General features: G+C 38.4%; 2 protein-coding genes across 2 annotated transcripts; both read left to right on the top strand.

The window, feature by feature from the left end:
• The first annotated feature begins 507 nt into the window (after positions 1-507).
• On the top strand, positions 508-3,174 carry LOC103708192 (probable NAD(P)H dehydrogenase subunit CRR3, chloroplastic). The gene is made up of 2 exons (XM_008793015.4): positions 508-965; positions 2,824-3,174. Exons 1-2 carry the CDS (start codon positions 611-613, stop codon positions 2,946-2,948), a joined length of 480 nt encoding a protein of 159 aa, XP_008791237.2. The 5' UTR covers positions 508-610; the 3' UTR covers positions 2,949-3,174.
• Positions 3,175-5,828: 2,654 nt separating this feature from the next.
• LOC103708193 (peptidyl-tRNA hydrolase, mitochondrial) lies at positions 5,829-15,674 on the top strand. The gene is made up of 8 exons (XM_008793016.4): positions 5,829-6,171; positions 9,370-9,454; positions 10,569-10,636; positions 10,721-10,771; positions 10,866-10,939; positions 14,790-14,848; positions 14,931-15,007; positions 15,146-15,674. Exons 1-8 carry the CDS (start codon positions 5,929-5,931, stop codon positions 15,260-15,262), a joined length of 774 nt encoding a protein of 257 aa, XP_008791238.2. The 5' UTR covers positions 5,829-5,928; the 3' UTR covers positions 15,263-15,674.
• The last annotated feature ends 2,982 nt before the right edge of the window (positions 15,675-18,656 follow it).

Raw genomic sequence — 18,656 nt, 5'->3', positions numbered from 1 at the left:
CAGTGCATTATTTGATACCATAATTGAACTGTCCATTATGAGATAAATAATGACCGTTATTTCTACATACATCTTTCCTTTAATCAAGTATTAATTAGTATCGAAGTTCAAAAGTTTTCAACAAATTTTCCTCCAAATTATGATAGTGATTGGAAAATTAGCATAATTATTTTTTAATTATCCTATTAGAATAATTACAACGGTCAAGAACTGTGCTAGTGGAACCCGTAATAACATAATAACGTTGGCGGTGAGACCTGTGGATCAATCACCTATGATTGTTGGCAAACGGATTTTTAACATTTTAAGAAAGGTTAACCACGGTGGTGTACTGGTGTTCGAGTGAATTGGAGGTCGGAGATGCAGTTCAAATCAAGCCACCGCACCCACAATCGTGGTTGTGTGTGAAGCCCTGTTATACCCTTATTAATAATAATAATAAAAAAGAAACCCGTGGATCAATCAAGGTATAAGTTGATAAAACTCTGGCGAAACCCGAGAAACTGTCGCGAAACCCTTCATAGAACTCGTCTGTGTAGGATTTCGGATAGGGTTTGCCTCCTTTCGGAAAAATCTCCCTCCCCACAGAGCCAGAGAAAGGCCCACGCGGATGGGTCGGGTACTGGGAGCAGCGGGACTATTAACAGCAGCAGCCGTACCCCACTCCTCTCCTCCCGCCGCCGCCGCCAGAGCCCGCACCAGAACCACCCTCGCCTCCCAGACCGCCAGGCCTTCTCGCAGAAGAAACGGCTCTCCGCCACGGAAGCAACCCTCAGTTGCGGAGGTCGAGCGGGCTATAGGCGTCGCCAGCGACCCCTTCCAGTCCTCATCGTCGTCATCCTCTTCCCCATTTATGGACTTCCTCTCCTCTACTCCCATCGGGCAGGCCGAGGGTCCTACGGAGAGAAAGATCCGTGAGACGGCGGAATGGGTGGCTGATCGCACCGAGTCCCATTCTCGGTCTGGTACATCCAAACTGCTCCTCCTAGTTTCTACCATATAGTACATTTCAGTTCAGTATTTTTAATTTCTTTTCGCTTATAGAACATTGCAGGCATCTTCTGGATATTATAATTAATTTGTTGGAAATAAAGAATGCGAGAGTGGATGAAAGGAAGTATTTTTCTGCGTAGAATACCATGAACTAGTTGTGAGGACCTGTGTGTGTTTGGTCCCATATTGGTTATTCGCTCGAGAGATTTTGGGTATTTATACAGGATTAAGAAACTCAAGATCCTAGGCTATGAGAAGTGGTATCAGAGTGGACCCGGTTTATGATCTATATGTGGACTAGAGAATATTACAGCACGGACTTATCGAGGCTGATCACAGACCGATCGTAGTGCTTGTGATTAGATTTGAATGGATTTGGACTTTTAGTCTGACGAAATGACAAAGACATTGTTGTGAGAAAAACACAGAGAGTATGTATTTGCCGGAGAGATCTTGGATATTTATATAGGGGCAAGGAACCCAAAAAATGCTTTCTGGCTAGCCATTTTGGACGAGGTCCTAGGTTGTGACACTAGTGTTGCATTTGTATAAAGTGAGAGGAAAAAGCTTTGAAGGGGAAGGTTGAGGGGAAAAAGGTAGAAGATCAAGTTCAAGAGGGTAATTGGCATACTCTTTCAGTGAAAATGCATCAGAATAAGGTGTGTTTCAGAGGGTTTGGGATTTTTTATGAGAATGTTGTCATGTTGAGTCCAGTGTGAATTCTTTTCTCTTTGCCATGAGTACAAGCACAACTATCCCAAATTATGAGCTTGAGCTTTGCATTTCAATTTGCATTCTTCTGATACCACGTAATGTTTAAAAGGATGTCAGATAAAGTTGTACTAGAATTCGAATGAGGTGATGACTCATCAGCATATGATGCCAGAGTCTCTGTCCTGAATCTGTCATTTATATGCATGTTGATATGTGTTAACTTTTAGTGAGCATATAATGAAAAGTCAAGTAAAGTTCTCAGAAATTACATGAATTTTGATACGTGCTATTCCTTTTCATGATCTGAGTTGCCAGAAAAAATTATTGTAACCGAATGTTAGTCTGTGGCAGGCTTGTCTCCTGCTGTGACCAGTAAATTCAATATTGCTTAGAAATGTGATTGAATACACACTTTTGCTGCTTGTTCTCTGCTTCAAGTGCATTTTATCTTACTGTCAACCTTTTGTTTTGGACTCATGCTTGTTGTTGCCACAATGCTTGTTCCAATAAAAATCTACTACATTTCCCGTAATTACCATGGCTGAATAATTGTCATCAGCTTTGAATAACACACGATAGTACAGATTATTTCCTATGTATAAGTAGTTGTTTTCAAATGTGGCAGACAAAAGCCCAAATAATTTTAACAGCATTTTTAAAATTCAAACAATAGAAAAGATGGATCTTTCCTCATTATGCACCATCTGGATTCTTTCATTACAGCCTGCCATTTGGTTGCCAGTTCCTCCTTGCCCTTACCGATTCATTTCTATTTCAATCTCACCTTTCTATCAGACATTCTCCGAAATCTCAGCATTCTAAAGCTGAGCTAACTAAATGATTGAAGACCAACTAACTGATCTCCTCTGCCATCCTCCAACGCTGCATCTCTGTGTGTCTTCGTGAGTTTTTGCAATCATTTCCATGTGACATAATCCTCGATGAATTGGTGTTCTCACTTCAGTGCGCTAATTTTAAGTTAACATGTTTTAATTTTCTTTTTTGATCATTCCAGGCTTCTTTGTGGATGTTCATATTTTCAATAGATGGTGTTCTAGCATCTATCTAATGCTAACCAAATTTTTTCTTTCACTGCTTTTGGTAATCATATTGCAGGGCAGCGGATTCTGATGACGGTGTCTCTGAAAATCTTGCCAGTGTGGCTCTTGCTTCTCCTGGTCGCATCTGGGGTCGTCAAGCTACCATTTGATCTCCCATTTATGGATGATTTAATTACATAAGTATCAACTAGTATGTATGTTGGCTCCATGTCCTGCTAAATGTATAGCGTACATTCGTGACGGGAAGCTCTCATGCCTGAACAAGATATCCTGCTAATGTGTGAATTTATCACTGTGACACCCACCTTTTTAGAATTTGTAAGTGAATGAAACGTGTGGGAGTGCTCGAGATTGTAGATCCTATGTTTTTATGCAATTAGAAAGCTGTCTTGACCTATCTGCGCTATGTGCTTTGAGTGATAATAGATCATCGCTTTCTTGCTTTAACTAGATTTGGTGAGAAATACTTGGAAGTATTGGCTGCTTGCCATTGTAGAGATGAGAATTTTGAAGCTATTTGCTTCTAAGTAGATCCAACAATGCCTGGCAGATCTTGCTTACTAAGCTTTATGCTAGATTTGATTCATGGAATGAGGATGGAATGGAACAGGAAATCCAGCTCCACTTCAATGTTTGGCTTGCATGAGTAAGAAAATCAGGATTTTGTTGAAAGCCGGTATTTCCTTAAATAGAGAATTTATGAATCCATGATTAAATGAGAAGCATGGTCATGTGTTGAGGAATAGAATGGCCATTGTCATAAAAACAAGAATGAATGATATTTCAAAAATGAATCAGTTTTGCAACATCTATCTCTACTATACATAGATATGAGTTTCGGAATCTAAGAATATTCTTTTGGGATTTTGTCCTTTATTTTTTTATTACAAAAGAACCCCTCAACTTTTTTTAGATTAGTTATATAATCATGGTTATGTATAACTGAGGAAATAAAATAAAATCCTGGTTTTAGACTTTGTACATTCAAAACAAAAAAGGAATCGATTCCATGAAAGATGGGATCAGTAAATGGAAAACTAGACATAAAGTATTTTTTCCAATTTGCAGTTATAGCAATAAACAAATCAAAAATCTCGTTTTGCAATAAAATTTTAAAAAAACAAAAATGGTCATGGACATGAAAATAATCGTCATAAAAAAGTGATAGAAAATAAATAAGAAAAATTTAAAACGCCACTTACAAACGAATAAAAAAAATACAATAAAATATTTTCCTTTTAGTGAGATCATATAAAAAAATCATTATCTTTGTCACTTGACATGATGCAGTAAATAGAAAAAATACAATGATAAAAAAAATTATGGGAGTAAAAAATTAGAAAAAAATAGAAGCACCAGCTGTAGATGGAGAAGAAAATATTTTATTATGATATTTATGAGAGTGAATAAATATAAAAAGTACAAAAATTTACAATTAATTTTTTATATTATTTTTCTAAAACATGCACTGCATATGCTTGGTTTGCCATAGAAAAAGAATGACAAATGCAGTATGAATATATTAGTGGCATTTATCCTATAAAATAAAACAAATGTGTTAACTAACACTGAAAATTGAAAATATTACTTTATTGGAATGAATTGTGAAATGTAAAATAATAACAATGTAACATTGTAATGGTTGTTATCCATTCCAATTGGTTACAAAATATTGAAAAACATGCAATCAATTCAAAAATTAATTGCATCAAAGGCTTGTAGTTGGTTCATATTTCAAAGGCTATTGTTAGGTCCTAGACCTATTAGGGGGCAATGGCTCGGATCAATAACATACAAAGTTTTGATTTACACTTAACCTTATTACACATGATTAAGCTCTGTCCGCTCGTGTCCGTACAAGGGCGCCCCATATCCAAGGCCAGACTCGGCTTTATCTAAGCCGCTTCCATCCAAATAGATTGTTATCTCATTGCCACCCATGTGTGACCTATTTAAAACCCAAGTCAAAAACAAAAAAACCCCGAATCTGACCTGAATCCGGGTTGTATTTTTTGCACAAAAGAATGATTGATTTTTTTCCACAATTTTGATCATTGGATTGTGATCTATGTAGATCTGGAAGCAATCCGAACTTTTTTAGTCATCCTCTGCACAATTTTTTTTTTTTTTGGTACGTCGGCGCCTCACACACAACGGATGTGAGTGTAGCTCAAAAAATCAGAAGAAGTAAAAATTGCAAAGAATTTGGGACCGAGCCATGTCCGTCCCAAATAACATCTCCAGAATGATGGACCATATAGAAGGTCATTCAGTCCACAGCACAGTTGGCCACCCATGTCCTTTTGCACAGCTTTTGAAGTGACTATTCCATAATTCAATTGTGGATTCGCGGGGAAGAAGGTAGTCTTTCTTTCGCGTGAAAAATACAACCCCTGTTGGAGCCTCTACTCCCAAGTTTTCTCAAGGTCAATTTTAATGAGTTAGTCATGGACGGTGGCACGAGGGGCAGTGCGAGTTTTGTTATTCGGAACTCGTCTGCTAAAGTTGTGACCGCTGGGGGCAGTTAGCTATTTGACACTTTGGTTCCGAGTGTGGAGCTGAGGGCTACTTAAGTGGGCCTTTGCCATGCCCGGTGTGTGTTACAGGCTAAGTCTATCATTCTGGAGGATAACTCAGCCACCGTTATTAGTTGGATCCGGAGGGTCCAACGGGTAACAGTTGTGACCATCCATTGCTCTGGGACATTTGGGCTATAGTGAGGAATGGAGGAACTTTTCAAACCAAATATGTATACTGCAAAGTCAATGGGGCTGCGGATTGAGTGGCTGCTTATGTAGCCTGTCACTCCGGTAGATCCTATGGGCTGAAAATGGGGAGTTGCTCCTCGCACAGTCGCACTTCAAGATATTCTATTTTTTGATTTTATTGGGTTTATTCATACTCGTCAGGTATGATCCATCTGTTCTAGAAAAAAAAAAAAAAAAAAAATACAACCCCTTCGGACCCAAAGCCGATTCATACAAGAGGACGTGGTCGGGCCAAGTTTCCAGTCCGATCAAGAAACCAACTTTACCTTGGGCCGTTTTTCAAACCCTAATCGGACGCCGCACGTTGCAAATGCCGAAGCCTCCTCAATCTTCCGCCTTATCGAGCGAAGTCCCTCCTACTCGCCGACATTTGCTGGTGTGGTTGCCAGAGCATGCTGGGCATCTCGGCTGCTCTCTCGTCGTCCGCCACCGCCGGTGGGCTGCGCTTTTCCTTTCCTCTCTGCGCCACACGGGGGGCGCGGAGCACTAGGATGCTGCCCTCCTCCTCCTCCCCTAGCCTCTCACCTCCCTACGCCTTCGCTTCGTCCGCCAGCGACCCAATCCACCCCAAGAAACCTTGGTTGCTCGTTGGCCTTGGCAACCCAGGCAAGATGTACCAGAGAACCCGCCACAACGTACGTGGACTTGTTCCAATTTCTTTTTTTTGGCTTTTCTTTCATCTTTATAGCTATTTCCTTTTTTTTAAAGAAAAACTTTTTGACATATTTGTGTACTTTAATTAAATTGTGTTACTCCTTTTATACTGATTGTCTTCTTAAGAAAACGTAAGAGGTCTGTGGAATATATATATATATATATATATATATATATATATATATATATATATATATATATATATATATATATTATAAATCTTGAAACCAAGATGCATTCTAGAAATTTTTACAAAGGAAATTCTGGTTTTGGATTAGATCATGACGCTGGAATTTCAAAAGCAACACCTAAACTAGATATAATCTTGAAATGGACTCCAAGATTCAAAAAATAAAGCAAAAACTTAATTCAGGATGCAGGGTAGAATTGCTTGTAGCTCAAACCCAACTTTAAATAGAAAATAGAACTCTCTATATCCAAACCCTCAGCCTCCCCACAAACACATGCACAAACGAAAAAAACGTAAAATCTTTTCTTTTCTTCCTTGGTTTGCCATCATTGGCCTTCTTTCAGAGGCCAAGTACGTTGGTGCACTACTAGTTTAGGCTGTGACTCAACGAGTAGATACTTCCTAAGTAGCATGAAGTGAGTTTTAGTGTATGGAAGTGTATGGCTAAAACAAGTTTGGGGTTGGCAACATCTAGGAAACTTCCGTACAGATTTCTATATTAAAAATATATGACATTAATTATATTTCATGTAGTTGACTTTTAATTATATATTTATTGAAGCTATATTTAATATTAAAGAGATGCGTGAGTAACAAAAAGATTCTGACATGCAGAAGCTATGTTATTAATGCATAAGATAATTAACAACAATTGTGTTCCAATTTTTACTACTAAATTGGCTGCACAAAAAATATTGATCTGAAGAAAGGATTTACATAAGAAATGTTATTTGAGAGGAGAGAGCACTCAATGGCCTAGAGAGATGAGAAAGAAACTCCAATTCTTTTATGTTCTTAGAAGTTGAAGTATGATGCATCAAAGCCCTTAAATAAAATCCTAAATCTCCAAATTATGACATTAGGGTTGTGGTGGGGGGACTATGAAAGATGAGCGGGGATGCAGCACATAGATGAGAAGGCTATTTGTGGTGCAGTTAGGGCAGGCAAGGACCATCTAGCAGTGGCCTTGTCACTAAACCTTATTATTGAAAAATGGCCAACCATAATAAGGGTGAAGCTTGTTTTGGGCTCAAGTCTAAGTCTTTAACATTAGGTTAGGTTGAGCTTTTGTGAATTTTGGTCCGAACTTCAGCTAAAAAATCCCAACCTGAACTCTAGATGGGCTGGACTTGGATTGAGCTTAAATCCGACCGAAACCAACTTGAACCATCTGAACTCAACCCGACCAGATCCAATTTGATAAATAAATAAACTTATATTTATGTTACACGCAAAATTACTTATATGTTTCATTTAAGTCATGCCTTTAGTCTTTTTGAGTTATAGAATTAAATTAATGCACTTAAATTAGATCTCAACCAAACCAATGCTAACCCCTAAAGAATGTTTTGGGACTTCCCCACTCTTCAATTACTATACAACTTGGCCTAACCTAATTATCCAACCCAACATAGCCCAACCCAACACCAGCTCATCCCAACTTGACTTTAGCTCAAAATGGGGTTGTGTTAGAGAAATCCTAAAACCAAGGTTGGTTGGTTTGGGAGATATAAAGGTTAGATTGCTTTAGGGTTAGCCCCATGGTTTGTTGTACTGGATCGCACCACTGGTACAAGGTGTTTCATACAGTAGTGAGACTAGGTACAGCCCCTATACCAAACGTTTGTAGTGAGTTTAGTGCTATACTGACAATATGCAGTTCTATATCGAGATTGCAAACTTTGGCTTGCTCTCGACTTGTCCAAACTCACCAAGTTGTAGCCCCACCATAAAGGCTTGAACAACCCTTTCTTGGGATTTAAGACAACTGGGTCCAATCTTCTTCAGTCAGTGTTCTCTTTTCAGCTGGAAATTGGATATTTAGGAGGTATTCTAAAGTGTTTTTAGAGGCCGGTTGGTAGGGAGCATTAATTGCTTTTGTGCATGTGTGTGCGCGCGAGAGAGAGAGATGTAATGGATGCACGATGGGTTTTTTCAGCTATTATTAACTAGCCTATTTCCTATTTTGAAAGTCCTAATTGGAGAAGGACAGGTATCTAGTTATACCTATAAAATTGATAGCAGGCTGTTTCTTCTTTCTTATATGAAGGTTAACTCAGTGAAAGAAACTAATGCAGGCCTCTTCTTTCTTCTTTTTCTTCTTCCTGTTGTTTCTTTTCATATTTTCCCTCTTTTGCTTCATTTTTTATTCTAACAGAATGTAGGCCTCTTCCTTCTTCTTATTCTTCTCCTTGTCTTTTCCTTTTTGTATTTTCCTCCTTTGCTTCATTTTTTCCCAAATTTTCACTTGCTGAACAAAAAAGGTGGTTTATTGCCTTTTTTTTTTAAAAAAAATAGATTCGAGTAAATCTGCTACAGTGTTTGTTTTCAACATTGAGGCAACAATCTTAATAGAGACTAACAAGACTGTTTCATAGTATCTTCTGAGTGAAAGGGCTGAATACCGCCAAACAATTTGGACTGTTTCGGATCTGAACGGGTTTTTTGTTCACGAGCAATCCGCAAAAGTCCAAATTAAAAAAAGGAAGTGTGATCTTCATCACTGACTCCATATGCCTACTAAAGTTTTTGGAATAAATAAACTACAGGCAAAGATTCAGTTGCAGCAATATGAGGTGGTTCCAATCATCAAATCAATTTGTGAAAGGCCTTCTAAGATGGTCTTTACAATGGGCATCTCCCACCTGACTCGTATTACCTGTGCACTATGTTGATAACTACCCGGCATGGTACACATATCATATGGTACAGATAGGGATGTAGTTCTGTATTATGTTTGAGTTGATCGCCCTTAATACTAATAATTGATAGAGATTATAGCTAGGATAAGCCTTGATGGTTAGGGCTATGGTGTTATGTTTGAGCATTAATTCACATGTTAGATTTTTCAATTGTGTTTTATGAGGATATTGACTCCATTGTTGACTATTTGTAACACTGTTGCACAACTTTCGAACTTCCTCCTCCAATCTCAGAAATAATAGCCTACCTTATCAATTGTTCTTAGGATTGGTTGCTTTCCTTTTAGGTCGGTTTCGAGATGTTAGATGCTATAGCCGAAGCTGAGGGCATATCCATGAGCAAATTACGCTTCCGAGCAATGTTTGGGGAAGGTACTTTTCATGTTACTATAGAAATAACACAAATATGCACATATCTTGGTTTGCAATGCTTCCCTCAAGCACAAACATGAACATATACGAGGAAAATAATCTCCGCATGTTGGTTTATTTTCTGCATCATGCTTTCTATTTAATTTTTATTTGTAGTTTTGCAAATATGAGATTGTTGAACGTGCTTCATGGCTTGTTATTGATGGTAGAGGCTTGTAATTCCACTCAATGGTCTAAAGTTTGCTATCATTTATTGTCCATTCTGTTTTTAAAAACCGTGGGATGGGATGGTATCAGCAGTGCCATACCATTTCATCATAAAACTGGCACTGGTGCACAATGTGAAGGTATGGGGTGCAGTCTCATACCAGGCGTGGGTACCTGGAACCATAATGATTTTTTGAAACTGGTATGCTCTTCAGTACCGGTTTTTAAAACCTTGGCCTTCTGCAACTATTGCTTTGCAAACTAAGTAAATCTAGTGACATGCTCCTGTTTGAATTGTCCTAAACTAGGTTGAAGATCCACTAAGAAGAGGGATGCAGGTAAGGTCTGTTAGGACTGGTGAGATGCCCAAATGATCAAACCGACTAAAGTTGCTCTCTTGTGCACTCAAAAAGGGACAATCCAAACATGAATATTAAAGACCACCGTTTTTCTTTCATGAACCCTTTTCAGGAAAAAAAATCTACTGAACAGTGGATCTGACCTGCTGCTCTAAGTAGACTGGCAATCGGTTATCTCATGATGTCAATTTAGTGCTGTCGGCTGTTGACCCTGAATCTTTTGTTTAGTGAATTTGTGCTTTGCCTGATTATGTGTTTATCAATTCTGTCCTTGCAGGCAGGTCCCATTACCATAGATTATCAACTTAACATAATTTTTGTATATTAATTAAATACAAGAACTTGCCTCCCACTAAAAAAAAAGAAAAGAACATAGATCTTCTATTTAATAGCAATATTCTATATTATGACATACAATTCTTGTCTATACAGATTTCGATCTATCTTGTCTCAAGGTTTTTTATTTACTAGCAATACTCTATTACCCTACTACATAAAATACTTGTTTATACGGACCTCAAATAAACTTTTTACACTTTTGCTCCTAGGCTGCATTGGAAACGCCCCTGTCATGCTCGCCAAACCACAGGCTTTTATGAATGCAAGTGGTGAGTCTGTAAGTACATATATCTGAAAAGATTTCTCCAGTATATCTAAACCTCTTTCTATTTATGATGTACTTTTGGCCCATGAAATGTAGGTTGGATCACTTGTCTCATATTTCAACATACCACTGAATCAAGTACTTCTGGTATGGTACTTGTAATACTTCCATGGCTCTATTGTTACTAGGATGAAGTACCTTTTCCCTTCATTCCATTGAGTGTTGGATTTCTTTTCTGCAGATGTATGACGACCTAGACTTGGCTTTTGCAAAATTGCGTCTATTACCAAAGGGTGGGCATGGGGGCCACAATGGGTATTTTGTTCTTTCCCACTAATCACTCTATGCTTACAGAAATCTATCGCTTCATAGTTGAGTCCCTACTCTCAAAATCATAAAAAAGTACTCTATTCATAACTACAACTAAGAAATGACCAATTTTCATTTTCGTTGGTCTCTTTTGTTTCAAATTGTTATCAACTTGATGTCAACCATCCACTACCTTTTGCCTTTGATAAGAGTTGACATCACCTCAATTGTGCTATAGTTCCATAATCATAGTCATAACCAATGCCATTATCCTAACTAATGTGTGGCTTTATATGCTTCTTCATTGTTTACTATATTTGGTTACATCCTCATGCAAAGCCAGCTTTTTCCATTTTTTAATTGAGGTCCTTTTTCATTTTGTTTAAGCCTTTGCGATGCTTTCATGATCTCTCTGCCATCAGTTTTTGGCTTTAAAAACTTCGCATCAAGGATTTTTCTGTCCATTTAAATGTGTAGAATGATTATGGTATATGTACCATGCTAAAATGTTATTGCACAGTACAGGAGCATGTACTTCCGTACCATATGTGTCAAGTGGTAACTTGTAGCAAATTATAATTTTACATTATCTGTATTAATGTGCACCGGTGTAACATGCATCTACATAAGCTGTAATGTAGTGGTTTAGTCTTGTGCCCTGGTCTCCTATTTGAAAATGTGCTCTATTGTAGGATATCCGCAGGGGAGACACTGCAATATGCACTCCTAAAAAGGTACAATGTACAATAAAATAATGAAATTAATAAAATCTGAAGCTAAAACTAATTGAGAAAACACACCTATATTGCATAACATGGTTGTTATCTAATGTGTTAATATCAAAAATACCAAACGAGCCTCTGATCTGATGCAAGATGTCTTAGTATAACACATGCTATGTGCATGGCTGATTAGAAGCGTTAATTTCAGTAACAAAACTAACAATCTACAACTAGGAACTTAACACAGGATCAAGATTTAGAAGATTTACCACTGTGATGGAGTGTTTGTTCAATCCACAGAGGTCCCTCCAAGCAAAGGGGAGAACACGTATCAGTGGAGAAGTGCCCGTATTCTCTTGACTGGTGATGAAGTGCATCGAGAACCATATGGTGGTGTTTCAGTTGATAGAAAATGACCATGATAAGACTGCTGCAGTAAGGAGCCACAGCAACGCAAAACCTAGGGTTTCAGTTAGGGGTGGCAATCGGGTCGGGTCGGACATAAACGGGTCGGATCAGATATTAAATAGGTCAGAAAAGTATAAACCTGAACCGACCTGTTTAATAAACAGGTCAGAAATTACAATCTGAATCCGATCTGTTTATTAAACAGGTAACCCGACCCGACCCGTTTAATCGTTTAATAAACAAGTCGATTAAATAGGTCGGGTTTGCTGTTATGACCCGTTTAACCAAATGGAGAGAGAGAGATGGGAGGGTGGTTCCGTGGCTGGGTGGGTTGCTTCCGGCGCGCGCGCGAGAGAGAGGTGGGGGGTTCGACAGAGAGAGAGAGAGAAGATCTGATGTTCAGAAATCGGAGCCTGAAGATCTGATGAGGTTTGGGAGGGGCCGGTGGCTCCTCTCCCGAATCTCATTGCGGCAGCTCCACCTGCGAGGCTGCGACCAAGTGGTCCAAGTCATGGCCTCAGCAGAGGGGGGAGGAAGAACCCTCTCTGCCTTGCCTATCCGCAGCAGGGGAAGGAAAAGAACCCCTCAGAGGAGGGAAGGAAGAATCCTAGCGTAGCCATCGACAACTGCGGCCACGACAGCGATCAAGCGCGGCGCCGGATCCACAGCCGGAGACCGTAGGTAGGTTCCTTCCCCCTTTGTCTTCCTCTTCTTCTTTTCTTTTATTTTGTTATCATGGGGTAAAAGGAAACAGGGGTTAGAGTTTATGGTTTACCTCGCTCCGGGAAGAAGCTGCAGCTACTCTCTCTGGTAGCACTAGTTGTGGGTTCTGAAAACCCTAGCCGAGGAGGAAGAAGGAGGGGGGCGTCGATGTAGCCGCGGGGCGTTGATGAGGTGATGTAGCTGCGATGATCTTGTCCCAGGTGAGAGTGGGATCGGTCGATCGAGGGGCATGATATAGCCGCGGTTGCCGACTCGCCGTCGACGGGGAGGCAGAAGTAGTCGGCAAGGGGGAGCCGGGGAGGAGAGGGCAGAGGCAGAGGAGAGGAGAGGGGAGACGAGAGAGTAGAGAGCTCGGGCGACGCTTGTCACAAACCCTAGCCTCAAGTCCCCCAAATGGCCAAATCAGGCCCTCGCGGTGAAGATGGGAGGGAAGACAGGAGAGGATTAGTTGATTAGAGGAACACTGAGGGATCGTGATTCGTGCCGACATCGCGGTGAAATCGGGCCGAGGGCCCGAGGTGGAGTGCCATGCGCATGGCCCATGCGGGCGTGCGGCAGAAAATTGGGCCGGTCCTGGGCCTTGTCTTTTGGCCCTTATCTACCAGCCCAATAGTTAAACAAGTTATACGGGTTAAACGGGTTGGATGTCTAAAATCCGTATCCGACCCAATTAATAAACAGGTTAAACGGGTTAACCTATTTACGACCCGAACCTGTTTAGGCCAAACCCAAACCTGTTTATGGCGAGTCGAACACGGGTCGGGTTGGCGGGTCGGGTCATAGTTTGCCATCCCTAGTTTCAGTGGAAAGGTGGCTGTCTTGGCCTGTAAATATAGAAGATATCAAGAAAGGATAAGAGGCTCAAAAGAGGACAGTATCAAGCAGCTGGAAGAGATTATGATTGTTGAAATATGGACTAGCCAGGTTCTGTTCTGCAATAGATCAGTTTGATGACTTGATCTATTCTTGAGACCTGGTAGTAGGCCAGCTGCCTGATAGGTGGCTGGGTGCTACCTGGATGGTTGTTTAGTGAAGAATCATAATTCATTTAGGCCCTGTTTGAATGCTGAGCTTAAGCTATCCGCTGATTACTTGGCTTGCCACTGGAGAGAGTGAGAGAATGAAGTAGAAAGAGGAGTGAAGTCATACAATGAGAGAGTTTCAGAGCAAATTATCCAGTTTTTAGGACACTAGATTCTAATAGCAAGGTAATTTGCGCTATCCCTAAAATTTAGGGATTATGAATTCTTCAGCTCTTAGAGATCCATCGTTTCCTTCACAAACAGAACTTGTCTTCCTTGGCCTCGGTGGATACAGGAGTTATCAGCAGATAACTTACGCCAACATCCAGACAGCCCCTTAATTAGCTCATAGTTATTCAACATTGGAAATTGCATAGGTTAACTGCTGATCTTTAGTAGTACTGCCAAGACATGATTTGCCTTTCAGCTATGAGATGATAGTTTGTTACATAGAAAATTTCCTTTTAGTAATTGCTATAAGGAGCACGGTTATTGCCATGCAATTATGATGAATACAGATTTCCATCTACATTCCACTTCTAACTGGGGCTCTACCATTTCCTGAAGAAAACAGAGGTTGTGATTGTAGAGTAGGCTTATTTTGTGAGAGTCTGGGCACTCTTGTAACAGTTTTTAACTGGGTTCTCTGTAAGATGGATATACCACCATACTGCATACGAGTATGTTGGCAGCTGATACCATCCACTTCTTGATGCCCAGAAATCTCTGGTAGTACTAATGGCCTGCTTTAAGTCCTCAAGCAACAGAGTCTAGGGGTACTATGCTATATACTAGAATGGAGAATTTTTGGTCTGATACTTTTTTTTTTGTTGACTTGACAACAGGCTTGTGTCTTACTGAGGCAATTTTCTTTTTACCAGATCAGCAGTTTTATTTCTCTCTCTGTTCATTTGTAAAGCAGGTTTAAGATAAAAGATACTGTCTGATTGGATTTTAACTGACACTAGTAGTAATTAACAGCATGCGAAGTGTCATCAACCACTTTAAGGGAAGCCGTGATTTTCCACGTCTACGAATAGGTAAGAATACAAATCCGTGTTTTTTCAGTCCTTCTGTTATGTGCAGCATGCTTAAAGAGAACTTTTTGTGACTTTCATCAAGGCATTGGACGACCACCAGGGAAGATGGATCCTGCCAATTTTGTTCTCAGACCCTTCAACAAGCAAGAACGTGAAGAGGTTTTCCCTGATCTTTGTTCCAAGTATTTTAAGCATACAAACTTAATAGTTGGTTCAGTAAACTGAACTACATAGTTGATTTAGTAACAGTCTTTACATTTCTGATACTTAAGAAGGATATATTTGTTGTGGATTCAGCTCGACTTCACCTTTCAGAGGGGAGTAGAAGCAGTAAGGATTTTAGTGCTTGAGGGGATCAACAAAAGTGCTACTTTTGTGAATAGTGCGCAGTCATCGGAACTATCGAATAAATGAAACTAATCAGATTGTCCGTGAATCAAATTGTTCTAGAAATTGATAAATCTTAATTATCAGACTACAACAGTGGCTCCATGTTGACCATATGCTGAAAGAGTTGCCACATTCCTGGGAGGAAACCTTGGCAAGTGTCACATTTTGATGTGAGGGTGAAGGGAGTACCATTGCTTGGTATTTAGAGAAGCAATTTGGTTGTCAAATGAGTAATTGATTTTTGACCAACACAATGTGCACCTCTGTTTTTTTCCCTATTCTATAACTGCAATGAAGCACATGATTACTTTTGGAATTAATTCACATTAAATTGCAAATTGAGCTACAAATTGTTTTTGTTTACTTTTGTAACTATTATGAAGTACTTGTGGGACCAGTTAGGTATAGACTGTAAGTTGAATATTGTTTCTGGTTATTCTTATTTTGTTTACTCATTTCTTATGCAATGAAGGTAAATCAGTGTATATAATCATTTGATCCTCAATCAAAATATTGTGAATATCCGTTCCGAAGATTTTGTTTTGCTGATGCTGACTGAGTATTATACTTAATTGGATATGGTCGCACTGCTGGCAAACTTATATCCTTTTGATTTGAGTGGCAATTGTGTTCCTATGCTGGATCATTTTGTAGTTATTTACTTACTCCTGTGGCTATTGGCTTGAAATTTTTGCTTCAAATATTCAACCACCTAGGAAGCACTGACCTTCAAGATGAGGCTAGACAACAATTTTTGCTTTTTCAAGCCCCAATCAAGCTACAAGGATTTTGCTACCTCTGCAATGATCATTTTATGGATAAAAGCTGCACAAGCACCGTGATCCCGAGCCAAAATCCCAAATTCCTAAGGTTGCTTTACAAATAAATAACCTTGGTATATTAGCAAATGATCTAATAATAATAATAATAATAAATCTTATGGTTACTTATCATGGTTTCCTAAGTTATATAGGGTTAAAGCAAATGTAATGGGAAAAATAATCAGTATACATAGATATCTATAGCAATTTTCTGATCTCAACGAGGAAAGAAAAGTGGATTGCAAAACTTGATTTGGTGAAAGGAGATTGTTTGTACATGCCGATGTGGAGGGTATCTTTCAACAAAACAACATATGCAAATATGCATGCTTGCATATAGACACGTGTATATATATATTTATATATATACACACACATATATATCCACATACATACATGTATATGAAGATAGATTGGGCTGCACTCGAGTCAATCTCTACTCAGAACTGGTCAGGTATAGATTGGATGATGGGGTTTCTAGTTGGATGTGATTTACTATCTCTAGATTGCTTATATAGATGCGATTTGAAGATTTTTAGTTTATGTATTAAGTGGTCCAAAAATGAACCGTCTAAATAATACTAAATAATATATAATTTTTTATCATTTGATGTAGGTTAGGGGTCTTTAAATTATATGATTTTAATATATAAGTAGTTTAAATATAGTAGATTACATCCATCGGCTCGGATCATCAATGTAGTATCCTTATTATTCAATTTATACTTGATTGGATCTGAGTGGAAATACACTCGAGGTGTAGCCAAATCTAACTCTATATATGTATGTATGTATGTATGTTAAACTGGAATGTATCTGAGAGCATTGTGCTCCAAGTGCTTCATCGTAGAAATTAATGACAAGCATCTCAAAATGAAAATCAATGCCTTTGGTGTTAATATATGATATATAAAATTAGCAGAAACCAAAAATCACAAATTTCTATGATCTTTTATTTATGTATCAAATTAAAATGAAACTAACAATTTCAATGGTTTCATGTCATATTTTACTTTAGATCAAGATGCACAGTTGGGAATTGCAAATTAAAAGTATGTTCAAATTAAAAGTTTATATGTTTTTGCTCACAAGCTTTATAGTTTCCATTTATTATTTGCTGAATAAATGCATTGGTAAGAGAATTCCATTTATTATTTACTGAATAATATTTAGTACCAAGTATTTTGTATATCTTAGATTGTGATTAACATCATTGATATTCATTTTAAGATGCTCTTTATTGATTTCCATTAGAAAGTATTTATAGTCAGATACTTTCAGAAGCATTCCAGCCTAATACTCTCTATGTGTATATATGTATGATGCAAAAGAGCAAGTGGAACATTCTCCTTATTGATTTTCAATTCCCTCCTCCTGTTTCTCGAACTAAGGAAGCCAGTCAGGCTTGTTGGCCTCGTAGTTGATAAGTGTACATATACAAAGAGTACTTCTTAAATATAAGTCTGGCATTTCAGATAATTGTTCATTTAGCATGGTGATCGAATGTTAGCAATTTTGATATGCAATGTCCTAAATTCTGAGTGAAAAAAGTCAATGTCACAAATGGCCTGCATTTCTTTTGATTCATGAAATTAGTGGTAATGATTTTAAGATCTTATACTGCTCCAAATCTCATCTGATGCAGGGCTAAGATTGAAATCTAGAGTCTCAGTTAATGTCATGCAACTTTGGGTTTTGGAGGAATATGAAACCCCAACTCAACCCAAAACCAGCAAAATATGAAGGCTATAAGCTTATTTGACCCTCCACTCTTATGAAAATCAATTTCAATGCTAATTAACTAGATGTACTGTAAACAACATTGTAACTTGCAACAAAGCAAAATCAACTACCTTACTCATCTTTGCATGGAAGAATTGATATGAATCAATATTCCAAAGAAGTTTCTTTCCATGCTTCAACAAAATTTTGCTACCAAAGATAAAAGGTTAAGAGAGCCCGTTCAAGTCGAGAGTTTATCGGTGATTAGGTCGACGGCTTAGGTCGAGAATGTGAGCATTGTAATTACAGAAATTTCATGCATACAAGTAGAGAGTTTATCGGTGATCTGGGGCAGTTTTTTTTTGTTTCTCTCAAATCTAGCATACCATAGTGCTTGTTTTATTCAATATCTCTAGTCAAAGTCTGCTTGATTGCGTAAAAATTGTCATCCAACAAAATATTTAGAATACTTTCTACCGTCAAATACTGAAATCGGTTCCTTGGCGATTAGTTTTGCATCTTTTATTTACTTGAATATACCGGAGTAGAGCATGTCTGATTATCTATTTCTATTACAACAGTTTGTAGTGTTGCATAATGATGAGGCAGATTACCCATCATTGAGAATCTATAGATGTGTTAGGAACTAGATCTGTATCCAAATCCGATAATAATACATAAAGTCAAATTTGGATTTGTATTCAGAGTTACAAGTATTTATATGTTTTGAGCTTGAATCATAAGCCAATACAAATGAGACAAACTCTAAAATAAAAGGTACCAGATATTAACCATTATTTTAATTATTCTTGTGTTTTCTAGATTTTCTTATAATAAAAATATGCCATAGGAAATATATATGATTTCGACTATAT

This window comes from Phoenix dactylifera, chromosome 4 (assembly GCF_009389715.1).
Source record: "Phoenix dactylifera cultivar Barhee BC4 chromosome 4, palm_55x_up_171113_PBpolish2nd_filt_p, whole genome shotgun sequence".
Lineage (NCBI taxonomy): Eukaryota > Viridiplantae > Streptophyta > Magnoliopsida > Arecales > Arecaceae > Phoenix > Phoenix dactylifera.
Note: the sequence above shows the minus strand (reverse complement) of the source record. Positions and strands in the feature narration are given on the sequence as shown.